The sequence below is a fragment of the Falco naumanni genome, chromosome 9 (genome assembly GCF_017639655.2).
Source record: "Falco naumanni isolate bFalNau1 chromosome 9, bFalNau1.pat, whole genome shotgun sequence".
NCBI classification, from domain to species: domain Eukaryota; kingdom Metazoa; phylum Chordata; class Aves; order Falconiformes; family Falconidae; genus Falco; species Falco naumanni.
Genome location: NC_054062.1, coordinates 15,315,116 through 15,334,007, shown reverse-complemented (window position 1 = coordinate 15,334,007; position 18,892 = coordinate 15,315,116). Strand labels below are relative to the sequence as shown.

At 41.5% G+C, this 18,892-nt stretch overlaps 1 protein-coding gene across 2 annotated transcripts in view; it reads right to left on the bottom strand.

Moving 5' to 3' along the window:
- VCL (vinculin) overlaps positions 1-15,722 on the bottom strand; it is a 60,387-nt gene extending 44,665 nt beyond the window's left edge. The window contains exon 1 of one of the 2 annotated variants that reach the window (XM_040606072.1): positions 15,245-15,722. In XM_040606072.1, coding sequence (XP_040462006.1) covers positions 15,245-15,412 — 168 coding nt within the window. In that variant the 5' untranslated portion in view covers positions 15,413-15,722. The remainder of the gene's footprint in view (positions 1-15,244) is intronic. The other variant, XM_040606071.1, reaches the window with a different exon arrangement.
- Between the last annotated feature and the right edge of the window lie 3,170 nt (positions 15,723-18,892).

Genomic DNA, 18,892 nt, shown 5'->3' with positions numbered 1-18,892 from the left:
ACCATGCCCCGACCCTCAGCTACCATAATCCATGCGGCAGATGTTAGCAAAACATAATTGCATACATCCTGGCACAGCAGCAAAGAATAAAATTTTGCCAGATGCAAGTCAAACAGCTTTGGGGTACAACATAACATTTCTTGATTGCACCTAGATTTCACAAGTGACTCAGTTTATCATCAGATGACAAACAGCTTCCAGTAAAGATAAAACTTTCTGCGAACTGATTAAGAGACAAGCAATGTTGAAGTGTTTTAAGAAAAGTCTAAGAGAACAGGTTTACAGGTCACCACTCCTCACAATCTAATCCTTATTAAGTACTACTGAAAAAAGTCCGTTGTCACAAGATTAAGTAACACAAACCTGGTTTTTTTTCCTTCAAAAGATTCTGTTGGAAGCATTTAACAGAGCAAATTTCCCATTTCTTCATCATTCCACTCTCATCTTGTTTTGATTTAAAAACATGATTGATACATCACTTGCAATTAGTGAGTTTAACACTGGTTTAAGAAGCTTTAAGTTTTTCTACTTCTCTGGAAGTGAACAGGCCAATGCAATTAGAGACTGAAAAATAAGTTCAAAGAAATATGCAGCTGAACTCTCTTCCTGCTTCTAGTTTACGCCAAATGAGCAATACACTTATACTATCAGTGACATCAGTCAACAAGACCACTTTTCCTTCAAGCCTGGCACGAACCTGAAGAGACTGCTGAATCAGAGCCTATCCACTGTGCCTTTTAGTTAATATGGAAACTGTACACAGGCTCTGGTTTTCTCATGATTACCCTGGAGACTACATTCCAGGCATAGCAAAACTAAATTAGAACACTCCAGCCATCTGGTCCCTAATAGCAGCAAACTGAACTACCTGTCTACACTAGCGATTAAGACAAATTCAATTGGCTTGAGGCTAAGGAAATCCTGCTGTCCAAGTAAAATACGTAGCTATGTAACAAGAACCATATGGAAAACAAAGTGACATCATTCCAGTACGAAAATGCTTTTCTTCATGCTGCTAACAGTACAGAGCTGAGGCTTGGGTGGTTTCACTAATTACAGGATGCACAACTTAAACAGTATATGCTTTTGTTTCCTTGTGAGACTTTTTACAGGACCATTATAATTGCAAAATTAGTTCTTTTATCAAGGAAAGAATTACTTCTTCTAAAACAGTACTTCTGAGTTAGAGCTACTTTAAAGACATTATAGCACCACTTCAGTCAAGTAAGTCAGCTCTGACCTTAGAGCATATATAAAACTCACCTGGAAGAATAAGATACAGCAATTGTCCTCTACAACAGATTCACAGCTGAAACTAGCTACTTTTATCTTACAAGGAAGTTTAAGTGCCTCATACCAAAAAAACTTGCAGACTGCAAAAGCTTTGTTTCTACACCTGTGAATCACCACCAAGTTTCAAAGCACCTCTTAACACAAATTCTGCTGCTGATGTATACACAGATTAGTACCATACTGAAAGATAATACATGTGATAGAGCTAAATTCTCTCATTATTCAGATGCCTGTTTGAAAAGCAAGCAGCCAAACACCATGATGCTGGTGGTAGGTTTGCATTATCTTTGACAATCTGCTTACATCTGTATGTTGGAGAGAATTTTATTTGATTAGGATCTCCCCCCACTTCAGTAACTGAGATGCATCCTGTTCCACCCCAGCCTTCCAAGTGTTAACTATCTAGAAAGTTTACTTAACATTAAGCCTTTTCGCCTTTCTTGGTAACACAGTAATAACAAAAAGCCTCACCACAGGAAGTTCAGAAATTTTATCAAGTGGAACAAAGATTTCTTTCTAGGTACAGTACTGTCCTGTGAAAATCTGTGCTTCTAATATAGATCAATATTGTACTGTACAGCCAGTCTCTAAACCAACCCAAGCTGTAGTTTCACATAGGTAGTAACAGACTTTCTTCCCAGGCTTTGTTTCCTTTACCAGAAGATTAAGTTAAGTTGGCGGTCTGTGTAACAACAATATTAAATCAGTATTTGGTTATCCATGTGTCGGCCCAGAAAAATATTCAAGGAACTGGGAGGAAAAAAAAATTAAATTGAAATTTATTCTCTGTTATAGTAAGTTTCAGGTGCAAACAGTAGAGAAGTCTCTTCCTCCCAACTTTCTAAGATGTCTGACCAAATCTGATGCAAGGCAGATGTCCACTAGAGATGCCATAATTTTACTTTGATATTTAGTAACTAAACTACTAGTTTAGTAACAACTACAAGATCTGTTGCTACTTTTGATAACCCATTTAACTTTTTGAAAGCACTGCTAATTTGACAAGTACTAACTACATGAGTCATTGTAATAACACAAATCAAAGTGTAGGTAGGCTACCAGGCACTGAATTTTAAGATATTCTATTTGTTATATGCAAACTTGAATTCTGAATACCAGACTGCACAACACTGATTTTCCCTCTTCCATAGAGAGAAAAGGGAGCACTGTCCCTTATGAGCTCTTGCCTTTAGCACCAGTGGTTCCAGAGTAACAGAATTATTTTATTTTTTTAAGTTCAAGACAGCAACAGTTTCCTGCAGGATGACAAAATTTATAAATATGAGAAAGGAAAGCAGTTTTGAACACCTCTGATAGCAGGGGGAGGAGGAATACCAATCATCATCGATTTCAAGAAACAACAAATCGGAATACTCACTTTTAGCACCTGACAGAGGCAAAGCATTTATCAGTCGGTAAACAGAAGTCTGTTCACTACATGACCCTGCTTTTTAGGGCATTCTAAATGTAACCATTTTGCCAAAGCCACTGTCATACCACCCTTCATCCTCAGCAATTCTGAAACTTTCACCACCACCACCCCCTCCACCTTTCCCATGACACTGTTGCAAATCACTGAACTTGTTCTCATCTGCCTGCCGTCAGTGCTGGCTCATTTACTTGCTTGACAAGACCGCAGGTATCTACCTCCATTACCTTGGTGAGTTAGAAAAGCTAAATGGGTTTAGCACTACACAATTTATTGAGGCAGAGAAGGAATATGTAAGATAGTAAATAGATAAAGGTAGCCTAAGTCCATCTGCAAATGCAGGAACTAGACAAAGTTCTGTCCCTTATTGATTTTGTTCAATCCTGCTGTTTCCCTTAGACAAAACACTCATCTATAATTACCTTTATCAATAAAGTAAATTTTTTCACTGAGTTTAATATTGTATTAAAAAATATCTTTGTGTGCTCACTAATAGATGAAGCAACAGAAACTCACAGCATTCCTCTTTTGGCATAAGGCCTGCCACAGTAAGTGTTTCTTCACCAGCAAAATACATACTAACATGGTATTGTATGGTTATCATCTACCTTCTGTAGCATTGTGCACAGTTCCTCTTTCAGAAGACTCTCATTTTACTTGACTAACAGTTAATTCAAATGTACAATGAGTTAATGGTGTAAATCACTGCTCACATGTTAAATGCAACATTTTAATTAGCTACAATATCTACTTATATTAGAGTAAGAACCAGAAATAGTGGGCTGCTTTCCAAGGGACATGCTCATTTATAGCACCATTAAAAACTTAAGTGTGTCAGAAACTTGAGATTATGTGATTATTTTCAGATTGATTTGGCCTTCAGTGCTCACTACCACTTATACCAGCTCTGCAAGGAATTCAGCATGTAAAGATGGCCCACTTATGTGGGGAGTCATCACAAAGAATTTGCAAATATTATAAAGCAGCCACTCAGCAAGTTAAATTAAGACTTACGCAGCTGTTAAAATTAGTTTTTAATAAAACTCAAGCTTACTATTTGGTAAGGTAACAAACTACTTGACACATCAAAAAAGCTTTAATGATATATATAATTTTCCTGAAAAAGAAAAGTATTCTTTGAAGAGATTAAATGTTTTTCTGGTAAAAGTTAATAAACCATAGCATAGCAGCAGATGTTACCAATGTAACTCCTCTACCAATCTCCTACTAAAGGATGACATAACCAATAAGAGTAGTGTAATCTAATTCCTACTCGTCAGTGATTCCTTTCGGAATTTTTAATCATTTAATTAATTCTACAGACCTAATTTCTCACTCAGAAAAAATTATCTCCCATGCCATCTAGAATAGAACCTACTCTTAGCCAGTCTTTTTTACTCTTTTACAGTCTACATTCAGTCATTAAAACCTACTTCCACTCAAAACAGTGCTGGTGCCAGCCTACTTCTAAAACAGTGCTTTTGACTAACACTAATATACATTAAACTATAATTCCATGTTCACCCAATCAGAGCATTATAAAAATATTACTCTTACTCTTGTTCCTACTGGAAAGCTTAGTTTATATAATACCAAAATCTGCAGGACATGTCTTTGTACCGTGGAGTTGGTTGACCCTATTGCTGTAGACAGCAGCATCTGAACATGCTTGATGGGTTGCACAGACTTTTGTCAGTGTACCTCTGTAACATGAAGCTACTACTATGTTCAATTAAAAGCAAAGGGGGGAAATTAGGTAATTAAGCAAAAAAAGGTTACAATCCAGTGCATACAAATATCTAGGTTACAACTGCTTATTTCATGAAGTTCCCATGATTGGCAAAGCTGGCCAAATCCTGGCTTCACCTTGTGCACACAAAAGGTATAATCCTAATCACTGTTAATTTGAAGTTTTAGGGAAATAAAGCCTCTATAAACTTGTCTTCAAAATTAATCTTTAAATTTTACACTGAATCATGAAAAGATATCAGAAAGTTCAACTTCTTCAGAACAGAAGCGGTTATTTCCACTGTATTTTGTTAGCATTTTAGAGTTCCATTATGCCAGCCACTGTACAAATACATATAATCCAGTTGACATAAGAACAAACCATTGCTGTGTCACGTTGAAAGGTTGACAAATCAACTCCACATTAGAAAAAGGATATTTAAGTGCCACCAACACTTGACAGTATCATTACTACCACTTTGAGAAGTTATAGGTACCATGTCTAACTGTTAAAATAGTTTTAGAAGTTTAACAGGAATTAATGAAAAATCCTTTAAATCTTTGTAAAGTAAACACATTTAGAGATGCAGGTGCTTTACCTGCTATGAGAACATGATTGAAAAGAGAAACAGCAGCTGCAAATCTGACTAAAATTATCTCCTATGTAACAGTCAGCAACAATTGTTCCCAACATTTTGTCCTACTTCAGGAAGTTGCTCCACATTTAAAAGCAATGGAATAGAAGAGAACCAGTCCTCAGAGCAACCATTATAGTATGTTTAACAGAAAATACATGGTTTTGGGCCAGCTAACAAGCAAACTGGAAAACCTGTCTGAAGAAAGGAATTACACTGAACTGTGAAAGCAGAAGCTAGATTCATTAAGCTTACAAACCCCTCCACAGCTTACTTCCTCCGTTGTCACACAGTACCAACGTTAGTTATCTGAATCACCAACATTTTTCAAACTAGTAAGCCACAGGCAGGCAAATTTGCTTTTTGCAAGAAAAAGTGCCAGACAAGTAAGTCTAAGTCTGACACAACAAAGGCTAAGAAACAACTCTTTTTAACAGTACTGCTTCAGGGTTGCAAAGTCTCTTCAGCATTTCACTGTCCTGAATAACTGGAGAACGGTTAGACATTCCACCTGCACACACATACCCCAAATTGCCAGCACAACTTATGCCAGAAATTAGCCTGCAGTTGAGGGATAAACCACTTTATATTCTATAGCTTTGAAGTATGATAATCACTGATACCAAGCTGGGAAAGGGGGGTGTGGGGGGAAGATCAACAGAAAAATACACTTTCTTGCTGCATGGGGAGGTGGGGTGGGCTTGGCTGGGCTGACAGCCCAAGTGTCAGTGGAGTCTCAGAGGGCGAAGGAATGCAGGTTTTCTCCAGCAATAACAAGAGAAATAAAACAAATGCCGAACTATTATGTTTTTCCCCCCTCCTCAGAGAAAGAAGTCAGGCCGAAACCTACCTAAAACTTACTGAGGTTCCCACTCCCCACCCCTTGATTTTTTTGAGAAAATAGGAACTTTTTGTAAGTGTTGCAAAGAATCAGGCATCACTTCTTTAGTTGCTACAGTTAACTCAGTGGTTTGGCAACTACTAAGCCCTTCACAATCCAGGGTTTTTTTTTGTCATTGTGTCAGGGCAAGCTAAATAAGTGACCTTTTCATTACTACTCCAGAGTTCGAGAGAAACTCCATTTGTCTAACTCTGTTACTCAGCACAGCTATTATGACGTAAAAGCTGCAAAGACAGCTAGTCTTGTCAAAGTGACTTTTAGTGTAGTCCTCTACACCAGTCAGTTTACCAACCTGTTTACTTTCCTAAAAACCTGTAAGAGTTATGCAATAATTTAAGAAAGTGTTTTTATATTTGAAAGTACGTCTTCTTTCAATCAGCTGAAGGATATTTAGGATATCTAGATATCTGTATATACATTCAGAGGCTGAAATGGGAAACGTCGGATATCTTGAGCAAAGTTACAAAAAACTAAGATTTTTTTTAAAAAGCCAAAAGACATAAAGCAAGTAACCTTCCCAATAACTTCTAACTGTATGCTTGAGACAGCATGTATTTTTTTAAAGTGATAACTCTCAATATAAATATTCAATACATCACACACTTTGGTAACAAAAACCTCTCCTAAGCAAGTTGAGATGACTATGTTGATGTACATTAGCAACTGACAAGGTTTTTGTAGAGTTTAAATAGGAAGATTGAGCATGCCAGCTTGTACACTACTAAACCTTAGCACTAATCACTTTATTCAATTATGTACTACTATATCCCATTTTGAGATTAACAGTTTAACCATTCATTGCCTATGCACAGACAGACACTTTACTCATAAGAAGTCCATTTGTTCAAGAAATAACCAAGTTTGTGGTCATCATGAGCCAAATTAATCCAAAAACTTTTGCAACTTACAAGTTACTGGCTCTCACAAGTACTATTATTCTGGCTGAAGTCTGTTTCTGCTCCTTCCATGGAAGGATCTGTGCAGCCAAACAAAACAAGGCCTGCATAAAAGAAAGTTTTATTAATGCCTCCCCCCTCAAAAACAGTTGCAATATACAGTCTCTTCTAAACTCAGGAAAATGTTTCAAGACAGCAGAGGAAGCAACTCAGCTGGAATAATTCAAGTTCCAGATGACAGCTTTTAATAGCTTCCCTGCTTGACAAGGGCAGTCTTCAGACTTTTCTGCAACTGAAGAGCTGATAGCCAGAAAACAGCTGGGAGATTAGAATGGGCAAGGAAATTGATATGGACTTTCCTGGCTCAGCCTTTAATAAGCTTCCCATTTTGATGCACCTGCTCCCCACATTACATAGCACATATTTGTTGAGAATTTAAAAGAACTAAAGATGGAAGAGAACAGTCATTTCTGTTTGCCTGGCTTACTGGCAGCTGGCTTAGTAAGGTGACATTTGTGACTTATCCAGTACAGTCCAGAGTGTTCCTCATCAATTCAGGGGTTACAAAAACAACCACCACTTCTCACACTGCTACTCTGGCACTTCTGTGACTACACCCATTTAAGAAATTAATTTTTATAGTTATTTCCTTGTGCACTCTTCAGCATTTAAGGAGGGACAGGGTTGTCTCTAATTCATGTAAAGACTTGGCTACTAAAATGCAGTTCAGGTTTAATACCATTGTACATCACTATTCCCACAAACAAAATAAACATTGAAAAGAACACAGTCTGGTACTGCCATCAGTGTGTGCCCATTAAAAAGAAAAGACAAAATGCCATCTTTTCTATCACCTTTTAAAAAAGATGCATTGCTGGATAAACACCACCCCAAGAATACCAAGTACTTCTGAATATCCTTATGAACTGCAAATACAGTTATATTTACATTCATTACAGAACAATGCTTTTGGTCTTTGCCTACTGCTAGCCTGAACTCAGACCACCTTGAAGTAGTCTTTACCTTTTACAACAGTTAAGGAATTCAGACAATTTTGGAATTACCATACAATATTTACTGTATCTACTCAAGTGACTGAAAAGTGTTACAACTTCAGTTTGTAGAGCAACGAGACCAGAACAAGTTGCAGCATACCCAAACATATCTGAGCATAAAGCTTCTCAACTAGCCAAATCAGTACTTTTTCCTCAGTTCCGTTTTTCATCATTTCATTTATGCACGACATGTACCTGAGGACAAAGATTAAGCATGATAGTTGCCCAAGTCAAACTTTCTTAGGCCATGACAGAAAATCAGTTTAATATGAAAACTGCTTACCTTCACTGCCATGAGAAATACTGTACTTCTATCACATACTGTAAGCCCTAAATATCATCTTTCATCAGCAAATAGATAAAAATTGAGGAGCCAAAGATAGAAGGCACTCTGCTGTTAGAAACAAGGATGAACTTGTCAGGAATGCAAAGGTCAGGTGCAACCTTAGCTTCAGTGACCGTGAGACAGTGGAATTCAGAATCCTGAAAGGAAGAAACAAGACTATCAGTGACCGTGAGACAGTGGAATTCAGAATCCTGAAAGGAAGAAACAAGACTAATCAGACCCTGAGCTGTAGACAGACTTCAGCCTCTTCAGGGATCTACTTTGAGAGAGAGATTCCAAGGGATACAGTCTTAGAAATAAGACAGGTTCTGGACAGCTGGGTGATTTTCAAGGATCACCTCCTCCAAGTTCAGGGATGGTTCACCCTGATAAGTGGTTAGTTAAGCAAAGGTGGCAGGAGGCCTGCATGGATGATGCAAGTGACTCAGGAGGAATATAGAGACACTATCTGAGCATGCGGCAATGGAGTCCATTTCAAAGTCTAGACAGGATTAAATCTGGTGAGGGACATGAAGGACAATGAAAAATGCTTATGGAAGTACAGCAGTAGCAAAATTATGACTAGGTAAAATGTCCTTTTTTCACTTTTCATTCATGCTGCTGAATAGGTGTGGGGGTGGTCACAACACAGAAAAGGCTGATATGCTCGGTACCTTCTTTACCTCAGTCTTAACTGAGAAAAACTGCCTTCGGCAAATCCAGGTCCCCAAGACACACTGAAAGTTTGGCACAAAGAAAACTGATCCTCTGAGAAAGATCAGGTTACATTCTCTGTTCTGTGGGTGTAACCATTCATGGAAAATGCAATGCAGTTTTCTTACAATAGGTCTCTTCATAGGAATTCTAAGCCAACAGCAACAAGACACAGAAGTTTGCTACAAGAACGACTTGTTTCTTTTTTCCTGCTCTTTACTGGATAACCCTGACATGAATCACCAGTTTCCTACCCTACCCATGAAGTCAGGGTACTGAGAAACTGTCCCAACATGTGCTCTCTCAGTGAGAAAGAGATCATCATCAACAAAGAGTCAATATGAACTGACAGTTTCAGTCATCATTGAAAGCCTTCAGCAGTTGAGGGGGGTTTTTTCTCCTTCTTTCCCCTTTCATCAGTCAGTATTATTCATAATATTCAATGGATAACAATTTAAATAATTATTCTGAAGTATCAGAATATTATTTACTTCAGAGTAAGAGATTTGTTCCAAAGTGAGTTGTTCAGTATATTCTCCCAGAAAACTTTGGTTCTAGTCTCAGGATATGGGCAAGTACAAGTCATACCTCAGTAGACTTGGATTACTAGGTAAAATAAACAAAGGCGAGGTTTGCTCTCTCCACTGATTCTCTATCCAGTTTTTCATATTCTTACAGATGCACTAGAGCCTGAAATTAATACAGGGACAAACTAGACCTACTTCCAAATATTATGTGCATGGAGTTTCCCCACCACATCAGTTTTGAGCTGCTAGCATGCTAGGCTCATGTTTTAAATAGGTATCTATTGATGAAATATTTGTGAATGAAAAGATCCAGCCTTTAATTCATCATTCCATCTCTCCATGCAGCAAGTCATCCTGTATCCAGAAACTCTTCTGAAGTGCAGGTACTTGCAATAGCCGCTAATCTGTGGTGTATTGCCACGCATCAACACAAGTTCTTGTTTTAAACTCCAACTACAGGGCTTGATTTAGGGTTAATTCTCTCTTGCCTGTTGTCATAAAAATCACAAAATTATATAATTTAACATGACAATATAGTTGATGCACTTATAACTTTTAAGTAGTTAAAAAAAGATACTTCACTCTTCAAATTAGGTAACAACAATGCTCCTTAGCAAGAACTCCTATCACTGTGTTTAAAGATTAATTCCAGGAAGGTTACCATTTTGCAGAAATTGAGAACTGTGGCCACAGCAGCAAGTTCTATATAAGACTAATTGCTTCTCAGCATTTGACTGAGCAAGTGGTAGAACAGAATTTGTGTTTTGAAAAGAAAACATTATATTGCAATGTTTCTTAAAGGTCTAATGTGCCAATCTGACTTGCTTTTCAAAGTGAGAAACGTCAGCAGAAGACTGATACTTAGTCTTCATATTTGAGGTGAAGAAATACAAAGCTAATAAGATTTAATAGAAAAAATGCAGTCAGAAACAAGAGCTTAGGAACAACACATACAAGCTGTACAACAGAGAAGTGGGGATAACAAGCTTGTCTTAGTTAAATGTGAAGCCACTACCAAAATTAAGCAACACTCAAGGCAAGGACTGACTAGGACTGGCCTATTCTTGCCTTTGGAAAATGGCAAAAAAGTGTCATTTCGTTTTTATTTAAGATTTCTAGCAGATTTGGAACAAGAGACAGACCCTACCATTTGCAACAACTAGTTAATGATTTCAGCCACCACTTCCAGTAACTAACACCACATGCTTGCAATTGCACCTTTAAAATCACTGCTTAACTACAGATACATCCTCTCAAAGATTTGCTTCATCAATCCAAATTTCAACTCTATTAGGAAGGGGAAGACACCTGAAAGTTACCCCACTTATGTTCTGAAGCTACACATTTCTAAACCTAAAACACACTGAACCATGTATTTGGTTCATTGTTTTATTAAACTCTATAAAAGGAATTTCATGTCCACAATCCAATACCACTGGGCAGGGCGGGGGGGGGTGGGGGTGGGGGGGTGGAAGTCATCTTGTTCCAAACCACAAAGCAAAACTACAAGACACTCTTAAGTTAAAGTCAGGAACAAGACTAAATCGCTAAACATCGGACTTTAATATGGGTTTAACAACTCCTCCCTCGCTATTGTAATTCACTCATACAGCAGAAAGCATATGTTAAGTTTTCCAGAGCAGGAATGGTATACACCATATTGCTGGCATATGGGACTTCTTAGTCCAAATGCCACTTTAAGGTTATCCATTCCACAAGGGTATCCTCAGTTTTTATGCCCAAAAAGCAAGCTGCCTGTGGAGGCATTCACCATCTTGATGCACATTTAAAGAAACAAAGAATGAAATATTCCTTTTAAAGCTCACGGAGGAGACTAGTATAAATTAAGCATCTGAGCCTAACAACAACACAAGGATTACTCCATTCAATCCAGAAGCTAATGTATCACTTGTGTAAAGATAATTCTTAACAGATAAACGCAAGAAAGAAGTTTGTGATGGTCTTTTGTTGTTACAAAGTTGCTTTCTGTCCAATTAATAATTAATCTGTCTTTTCCCTGTCCCTCCCACACACACACCCCCTAATGGGTTTTTATCCCCTTTCTCAGAGCATATGGCCACAGTTCACACAATATCCTAAATTATCCCTAAATAAATTGTAGGTCCACTGAAGTAGAATGTTCTATTTCAAGAAAGAAGGAAGTTTACTATTTAAAAACAATTTCTCCTAACTCTAACCACAAGTTTCTAGTACATACAGAAAAGACCTAGACACCTATAACAAAAAGACCTACTCTCTCATGAGATCATCGGGGCTTGTCTAGTACTCCCATTCACTTGTCACTAAGTTTGATTTCTGTAGAGTTCAGATGAACTGCTGTAACAACCCATTTCTTTCAGCTTAAAGATACTCCAGTACAATGACCTGGAGATGGGGAGGCACTGACCTATACACATCCCATGACAAGATTCAAACATCAAGAAAAAAATTCAGAACATTGCTATGATCCCTTGAGAGCCATCTTTTGTGTTATGCAGAAAATTATTTCTCCATCCCATTCCAAGATACATAAATACTGCAAGCTAATTTTTCTCTAAATACAAGAAAGACTCAGCTGCCCTCAACAGCTCACTCCTCTTGTGTACCATGAGATACAGGCAAGTCAGCTATGCCAGAAGAAAACTGAGGGATGAAGATGCTGTTTTGCTGCCCACTCCCCACAAGTCTGACCATTTCTCCTCATTCTAAGTGTTTAGCCATGTATTTGACTTCTACTGCTGCAATTGTCACAGGGATTTCAAGGAAGGCTGTATTTTTCACAAATTCATTGTTATAGGTGATTTCCAAGCTGATTGTTTGCAGGTGTTGGTCAGCAATTCACAGCCTGATCAGGGAGAACACACAGCTCTTTCTGCATGGCCCTGCAACCCCAGGCAACCTCTCACTTGACAGAAGCTCATGGATATGCACCCAGAACATGCAGGTTGCTTCAGGCGATTACTACTTCATCCACTAGGATGAGATAGGGCAGCTGACAGCTACACCAAATGCAACCCTTCAAAAGTGTTGGGGGTGTTTTTGTGGGGGTTTTTGTTGGTTTGTTTTACATTTTATGTCACTGCCTACATACTAGCATGGAGTTTCACCTGTTTTGAGAGTAACCTGTGTTGTTTTAGTTGTCCCTAGGTGGAGTAGGCTTCAGGTGATGGTAGTTTTAAGAGACTTACCTCAACTTTAGAAAGCAACAGAAGCCTCTGACACGAATGACTGACCTAGTGCTACAGGGTGTTGTTCTCACCAAGTGTGATCCCAGTTAAGCTTAATCTTACTCTAGACCACATTTATTTACTTTGAGTGAAAGTGCTCTACTTCAAGGAAACATCTGATAAACCGTAACTACCAGACAGGCTATCTATAAGCTAAGAGACCCTTACCGATGATTTCCCTGACCTGCTAGTTGTGGTTAGCAACTGAGATATAGAAAGATGTCAGTATGGTTTCTCATTTCCTACCCCATTTCTCCACACAACCCATCTCCTAGGCCTTGCACAGGAATGGGTCTCAGCACTTCGAACAGTTGCTACCATCAGTTACTTACAGATGGAATAGTTTTATGAATCAAATATTCCACCTCCCAAACTGTGGAGTCCTTACTATAGGCTGGGGAGCCAGAGAATGGTGCTGCTGTGTGTGTCAAGTTATATCTTAAAAACTTCTCTGCTGGTCAGTACTTACTGTCACTTACTTTGTGACAGTCATGCTATGCGAAGAGCCCTGAGCAGACAGCAAGCAACAGAAAGAGCTAGCAGCTACATTACTGTCTTGGTGGTACTGGCAAATCCATCCTTGCTGTCACCTGTGAAGCCACCAGAAGGCTTGCAATTAGATAACCCATCTGCACAAATACTCCTGCTCCTGTGACACTGCAGTTTCACAAATCACCTTTACGCTTCAGAATGACACACTGAAAACACTGCTCCAGACAGTAAACTGAACTTTATTTTTCCTAATGCAGTCAAAGCTGCATTCTACCAGATCAGGGAATCTTCCCTCTAAGTACCATCTCAGATTACACCACTTCTATTTGTTCTTTGTGAATTAACACAGAAAAATGATTCAACAGCCTTTCCTTCTACCTAGCTAGCAGAGGCTTTCGAAACAGTCCAAAGTGAAATAAGAGCTGGCATTAGCAAGCTGTACAAAGAAATTAATTCTGTTTCTACATTTCTCTAATAAATGCTACTTTATCAGATCAGGTTTCAGGGTGGAATAGTCACACAATCCAGTGATACAGGCTAACATCAGAGAGGCCAGAGAGGCAAAGGGTTATTTTAAAGTTTTCCTTTCAAGGAAAAGTATTCCATACACTCAGGCTTCACACCCTTAAAGCCAACACACCTATTACCTCAGTTCATTGCTGCAGACTGACTGGTTTTTCACCCAAACCAGAGTTTCAGTGAAAGTCAGTAGAAAGCGCACATATTCCAGATGGTACATCCTGTAAAATTCATGGGGACCAAGAGTTGTTACACTCTAGTAAATTGTGAAACCTTGAAGTGTCATGTTATTCTAGCAATAGCAAGTTCCACAGGCCAAAAGCTGATAAATACATCACGTGCATTAGTCATCCTGACAGCTTCTTATACCCACAAGCCTCATTATTTCAAATGTGCACTAATACATCAGTTACCATTGACGCAGTATTTTAACTATATGTAGCCAATTCATTAAGGTAAATTTCACTGGCAAGGGTTATTGCTTGCCACGAATGACTAAGAATTTTACGTGATTCAGAGTGAGAAAGTAACATCTGATGTTCAGAAATTAGTTCCAAGTAGCACTAAATGAACTTAACAGAAGTGCAAGTTCAGTATTACCAGGTAATTCTTCATGAATTCGAAGAGTATGCAATGCTGCAGTGAAAGACGACATTTCTGCCTTGCAACAGTTTGCTATTCTTTTGAGGCAGTACAAAAGTATAACACAACTAAAACATTTCCAATTTATTAGCCATTTGCGCCTCAGACTGGAAAGCCCGTATTGCCAATACTCCAGCCTTACAAGACACACTCTACGGACAGCTGCTTTCAAGAAGTGGAGAGACTCAAGCCGATTCGATTTTCGGTCACCTTTAGCTCCCCACAAGCTAACTGTTAACCGACACCCGGAGCTATGGAACAAACGGAGAAAATTCTAACTCCAGCGCCTGCCTGCAAACGGCAGGGCTGTCCCGCCTCGCCTCCCGCGCCGGCCGCCAGCTGCCTGCCTTCACAAGATAAAAATCCCAGTCAAATGCCTGGGAGGTTTGGAGCTGTTTTTTTTTTTTTTTTAAGAAGAGGATCACAGCAAGTATTTTGCCTTTTATAGCGCATACACTTAAAATAGGAGTTTCCAAGACAGCAGAAGAGCCCCCAGCGTTGTCAGAGACATCTGCGCGGCGCCTCAGGACAGTACGAACCGCAGCGGCGCCCCCCGCCCTGCCGCCGCTCCTCAGGTGGGCGCCAGGCGGACTTCCCCCGACGGGAGGGCGGTGGGAGCCCGCTGCCCCGCCGAGCTCCCTCGCCGGCCGGGGCGGGAACAACCGGCGGCGGCTTCCAGACAGGAGCCGCAGAGGTCCAGAAAGCCTCCCCGGCTTAACCCCTTCGCGGCCGGCCGTGAGGTGGCGGAGCCACACCTGTAGGCGCCAGGCCGGCGCCGCCGGACCACGAAGTTGGCCGCGGCCGCCGAAGTTGCTGCCGTGAGACGAAGCGGGAGGAGGCGGGCCGGCCGCCGCTACTCACCCGCACCAGATTGCTGACAGCGGCCTGCACGGCCGACACGGGGGCGGTGAGGTCCGGAATGGCCTTGCCGTCCACCTCTCCCTCCTCATGCATAATGACCAGGTGGGAGATCTGCTGGGCCACCGGCTCCAGGATGCTCTCGATGGTGCGTGTGTGGAAGACGGGCATGGCGGCGGCGGAGCGGGGGGCCGGGGCCCGAAGTCAGCACAAACTCCTGGCAAACTCTGTCCCTGCGGGCTGACGCCCCACAGAGAAAGCCGCGGCCTCCGCGAAAGGGATTAAAAAAAAATAATAAAATAAATTAAAAAAAAAGAAGAAGAACACAGCCACCCCCGCGGGCCTTCCCCTCGTCCCTCAGCAGATCGTAGCAGCCCGGAGCAGCGACTCCCGCTTCAGGCTGGCGGAGGCGGGACTCGAACTCACTGCCCTCCTGCCTCCGCCTGGCAGTGCCCACCCCACACTGGCACCGCTCCTCCGCCCGGCGGCGGCTTTTCAACCACCACAACCTACCCCTCCCACAACTCCCCGCCCCCTCGGCCGCCCTCACCCAATGGCCGAGCCGCCACCGCCGCTCCCAGTGGCGCAACGCCGCGTCCGTCAGCATTCCAGCACCTCCCTCCGCCCCCCACCCCCCCAGTCTTTCCCGCACCATCCTCCCGCCTTCCCAACTAAGCTTGGTTGCGCGGGCGGCTGGTTTCCCAGCGTTGAGGTGACATCAGACATTCTGGTGTCCATATAAGGAGACGATGAAAGCTGGGTACGACGGTGGCGGGATCCCTGCGCGCCGCCCCCGCCGCCGCCGTCCGCTGGGCTGAGGCGAGCTGCCCCGGCGGGTGCGTGTGGCAGCTGTGCCCGGGGAGGGGGTGGCTGAGGAAAGAGGCTGCCCCTCGCCCGCCGCCCGTCACCCGCCTCCTCTTTCCCGCCGCCCTGTCCACAGGGCGCCCACAACCGGGCCGGCACGCCCCGGGCGCGGTCCCAGCCGCTTCCGCCCCCGCTGAGGAGAAGCCGCTTCCCGTCCCTCCTGAGGGGAGAGGGCAGCGCCCCGGCGGCGGGGGTGCCGGGGGGCCCGGCAGCGCCGAGCAAGGGGAGAGTGAGTGGCGGCTGGTGGTTTCTATAGGTTTCTACCCCTGTAGACCCCGGTGTAGCAGGGGTGAGGGGCCAGGGCCCCGCCGCTCGGTACAGGGCGGCCTACCGCCGCCAGTGGCCCGCTTCCCGCCTTGGTGGTGGCAGGAGCACAGCCCTGAGGCCTGGAAATGTCGTAGCCGGGCTTAATAAAACTTAGGGTGAGAGCTCATGCAGGGTGCTGGGCCGCCCTTGCTCTCTGGCATTGCTTGCCCGGTGTCTCGTGTGACATTGGGAGCACTCACAGTAATAAAACAAACCATAGGAGCAAGGGATTGGGGTCTGTGCTTCTTCCATGATAATGTGAGCACAGAATTAGATTTGGAAAATTATTCCTGGCTCTTAGATAGTTTTTTGTTCTGTCCTGGTGCTGCTATTTTCAGCTATAAATCAATGTTCCTGTCAGCCTGGCTTTCACCCCTCAGTGTTCTGGAGCAAACGGTATATGCTTTCTGGGCAGCCTTTGAATGCAGCTGGTCCCAGCAGCAGGCACCGGGACCTATAGACAGAGCAATTACATGAGTAAGGCTTCTGGTCTGTGCAAGGATCGGTCTATGGCTTCTAGTACCGGAGTTGCCATAGATGGAGCTACAGGGGTAGTTACAGGTTGTAGGCCTGAAGAGCTAAGAAAAACAGATTTTGTGCAGGGTTAGAAATCTTTGTAACACCTTTAGCTCTGAATTTCTGTATTTTGTTGTTCTCTTTTCTTTTAGTATGCTGGGAGTTGTGCTTACCTGTGTGTATTGAATCTGCAATAGTATAAGTCAGGCAATGAATTTCCATCTTGTACAATCCAGTTTTGTTTGGAAAGAGGCTTGATAACAGGTAGCCAAATTATGTTATTGGCATTCAAAACATCCTTAAAGTACTGGCCTCTCAGCAGTGATGAGTGTTGCAAGTCACTTGAACTATGCACTGTAAGAGTATTTTACATTGTTAGCTATTGGCTAAATAGCGTGTAGTTAACCAGTTCTGGTACACGCGTTCCCAGCAGTGCCTCTTTAGCATACTATGGATCAGTAATAATGAGCATGCATAAAAATCCTTCTGGATAGTAATGTGCAGCAGCTGGGAATTACAGAAAGCAATTAGCCCATGTTATGAACTAATAATCTGCTAAATTCTGTTTTGTGAAAGTATGTGAACCTAATAAACCATGTATTTAGTCATCTGTGGCACTTGCACATAAGCTAAGTTTTCTGATTAAAAATAATTGCTTTAAGTTTGGGATCTTGTATGCTTGTTCTTGATGCTCAGTTCTGGCTGAAATATGCATGTGCATGCATATGTTTTAAAGAAAAAAGTGTTATCTGATCATTATAAAGGCCATCTTGATGGCTCTAATAGGTATAGTTACTACAGTCAAAATAAAATATAGAACAGGTGGACAACTTTGGTAACCTTCTGAAACTTTACTCATCTACAGGGCCAAAATATGTGTGTCTGTATTTGGGTCTGTGTCGGTATCAAGTTTGTTTCACTGTTTGGGTTAATTGGTGTTATTTCTGCCTAATTTTGCAAAAATCAATTTTTATTGCCTGTAGTACATGACCATAATGCAGGCCCATCCCTGAAGTTCTCTGCCTGCTATTGCTGTGGCTACCTAATTTTTGAAGCCACATCCAGCAAAATTCCATGCAACTAACAGCAATACATGTAGCACTGCTTTTGGGGGGATTTTTTCTTTTTTAGTACCACCTTTACAGTGTTTTCTCTTTCCTTTGCAGTATCCAGATGTCACATTGATGTCATATGAGTAACAGCTATGCAGCAGGTACTTTTTTGAAAAAATCAGTTTCCTTTGCCCTTCGCACTATTCTGTCTGTAATTATACATTAATTGAGCTACTACTGTGAGATTGCATCTCCAGTTTATACAGTTTCATTAACTCTCCAGGTCGTAACAGATGGTTAGAAAGTAACAATAGATTTGATCCCAGTATCTTCCATTTATTGAGCCCAGGGTGGCGATGTATGAATTCTTTTGTCCTCTCAAGTATGGTATTACACATGCGACAATAGATTCTCCACTGAGGAAAAAAAGAGATGCTGAACCTCCTTTCCACGGGCTCAAAATCTTAGTATTGTTAGGAAGCAGTATCTATTATCAGCATGACAGTAGTGATTAGCATCTCAAGTAAGTTAAAGTGGTTAGAATGAAAGGATTAGCTTTTAAGTCGCTCTTTCCATGCCTTTTACTGTTCCATAAGAACTCAGCTGAGTCCAGTAAAATCCATATCTGCAGAGAACTTGATGTCACCAGACTCTTCTGCTGATGAAAATCTACATTGACTTTAGGGCCATAATGTGCCTCTGTCCCAGATGATCAGATGAATTCTCCTTTTCTCACACATAATGAAGTCTTTAATGAAGCAAAGAAATCCTCTGCTTCCACTGAAGTGAGATGTACAGATACAGAGGTAATAGGCTTTGCTAGAAAAAGGGAGAACACTGCGCTTACAAACAATGTAGCTGCAATGCAGCTTCTTCCAACAGTATCTTTCAGAGAGTTCTATGTCCTGCAGTC